The sequence below is a fragment of the Plasmodium cynomolgi genome (assembly GCF_000321355.1).
Source record: "Plasmodium cynomolgi strain B DNA, scaffold: 0358, whole genome shotgun sequence".
Lineage (NCBI taxonomy): Eukaryota > Apicomplexa > Aconoidasida > Haemosporida > Plasmodiidae > Plasmodium > Plasmodium cynomolgi.
In genome coordinates, this window is record NW_004192866.1 from 1 (window position 1) to 2,380 (window position 2,380).

Genomic DNA, 2,380 nt, shown 5'->3' on the forward strand with positions numbered 1-2,380 from the left:
TCTGTATGGTACTTGTTAATGAAATTTGAATATTTCTATCTTAAACCAGGATGTAAATAATATAAATAAAAATTAATTGTCATAATTACCCATATATTCATGATGCATTAAAATATAAATAAAATTATGTTGATGCATATTTTTTCTGAAATATATATATTCTTGGATTTAGGATTTAGTGTTTAGTTTTAGGGTTTAGTTCTAGTGTTCAATTGTTAGGTTTGATACATCTGTCAGCACGTTGCGCGTTTTGCAAGAGCATATTGAGATATATTATGTTATAATTTGCCTGGAAACATAATATAATTAGCAGTACCATGCGGCAATATTCGTGAATATGTACATACTCATGTATCTTAAGATGAACAAAAAAAATTTATTTATTTTTAAAAAAATAAAAATTACGTATTTTTCGAACATAAAAAATATTTGAATTTTTGAAAAAAAAAAAATGTAAAATGTGGGTTCCCTTTTTTCAAGGAAATTTTCAAATTAGTGGTGAGAGCATTTAGTGCCAGGCAAAATATACGTATATATATTTACGCAGGTACGAGCATGGAGGGTTACTAAGAAAAAGTTTCTGCACCTTTTTTCCTGCATAGCCATCATCTTCCTGGTGTGCCGCCTTCGAGTGAAACGAGAAGAGATGATGTTGTGAAGGTGTTACAGCGAGCAAATCAGCACCGCCCCCAAGCTGGTATTATATACATATGTAATAATATGTATGAAATGTGGAGGGTCGTTTTTTTTTTAATTTTGCGAATGGTCTACAAAAATTATGTTATCATTATCAACATTTTTTTTCAAAAGCACAAAATAATTCATAAAATATTCATAAGTCAGTATTCACCTTTTTTTATCCGGTACAAGATGAGAAAAAAAATTTTCTAGGTCTTGGTATGAGATAATGATTGAGCGTAATTTCATATAAAACGCTTTATTAAAGAGGTAATTTGTAATATTAAAGACTTCAGTAATGTGTGGAAACAAAATAACAATATAAAGAACTTATATCCCTATATGTAATTAACAAAAATAGAAATACTTTAAATATGAACACTATACGCATGAAACCTAAATCTAAACCCTGAGCCATAAATCTAAAACGTAAACCCATTTCTATATTTATTATTTTTTTTTTTTAAATTACCATTTAAATCTATCTTAAAAAATTAAGAATAAAAAAGAAAATAATATTTTCTTCAATGTGATAAGAAATTAAGAAGTTCATGAAATATATTACATTGTTTCATATCCTACGTTATAAGAATTAACATATTTATGTCCCATTCCATCAAATACTGATTTATTTACATCATCTGCATAATCACTGTTATTTATTCTTCTTTCACCTCGTATTCTAGCATGTAAGAACGTTCCCGCTGGTGTAAACTAATACAAAGTGAAGAAAATTATATATTTAAATATATAAGGCTAATATGATAATTTCCTATATAATTCAATATAATAGTGAATATTCTATATAGTTAATACATTCAAAATCATCTTTGTATAAACCTTATATAATAACGCTAATATGGAAGTTGCTCCAGCAATTGTGCCAACAGCTGTTGGCAAAGCTTTTACATAAGATACAACTTGTGATGCAGCATCATTTGAACTGTCATCCGTATTGGATATTAATTCTGATATTTCTTTCGGTGAACAATCTAATAATTCTACGTTTCTTTTTCCAGTATATATGTCTGGTATATTTCCACCTATTTTTAAATCCTTAGTAAGATATGAATAATAAGAATTAAATTGTCTTAATTCTGAACATAATTCTCTATTATTTTCTACTGTAGCAATAGAACAATGGCTGGCATTCATGGATATATATGTATTAACACATTCATCAAGATATTTTTGACAAAGACAATAATTGGGATGTTTCCTTTCGTTCAAAATGTTTTTGATATCATCGAAACTAAACTTAAAATAGCTTAATTTTACTAAATCATTTGATTGTAAAACATATTTATGTTTATCATATAAATTATATGGACATACATATAAGTTTATAGGATTCCTTTTTGCTTGGAAATGAGAGAAAATTAAACTAATAAGATATTCAGTATGATCATACTCCTTTGTATTGAAGTACAGCCAATGATATAAATATGTACAAAATTCATCCAACTGTGATATTTTATATTTATAATATTCGAAGTTCTGTAAATTTCTTAAAAGTTTTAGCAATATATCTTTGTATGTTTGATTTATTTCCGGATCATCCTTTACTACAGTCTTGTAAAATGTATAAAGATCGTAATATTTTTCTAATTTTTCATCAAGTTTACGATAAGTGTATAAAAAATTATTTAGAAATGGATACTACAAATGAAAAAAGTAAAAAATAGCTTATAACTAAAGGTAC

The 2,380-nt window shown here is 26.5% G+C and overlaps 1 protein-coding gene across 1 annotated transcript; it reads right to left on the reverse strand.

Annotated features, from left to right (window-relative positions):
- Positions 1-1,479: 1,479 nt before the first annotated feature.
- PCYB_003810 (hypothetical protein) lies at positions 1,480-2,337 on the reverse strand (the record flags this gene model as incomplete). Its single annotated transcript, XM_004227802.1, has 1 exon — positions 1,480-2,337. A coding segment is annotated over one exon (858 nt), but the record flags the coding sequence as incomplete, so codon positions are not given.
- Between the last annotated feature and the right edge of the window lie 43 nt (positions 2,338-2,380).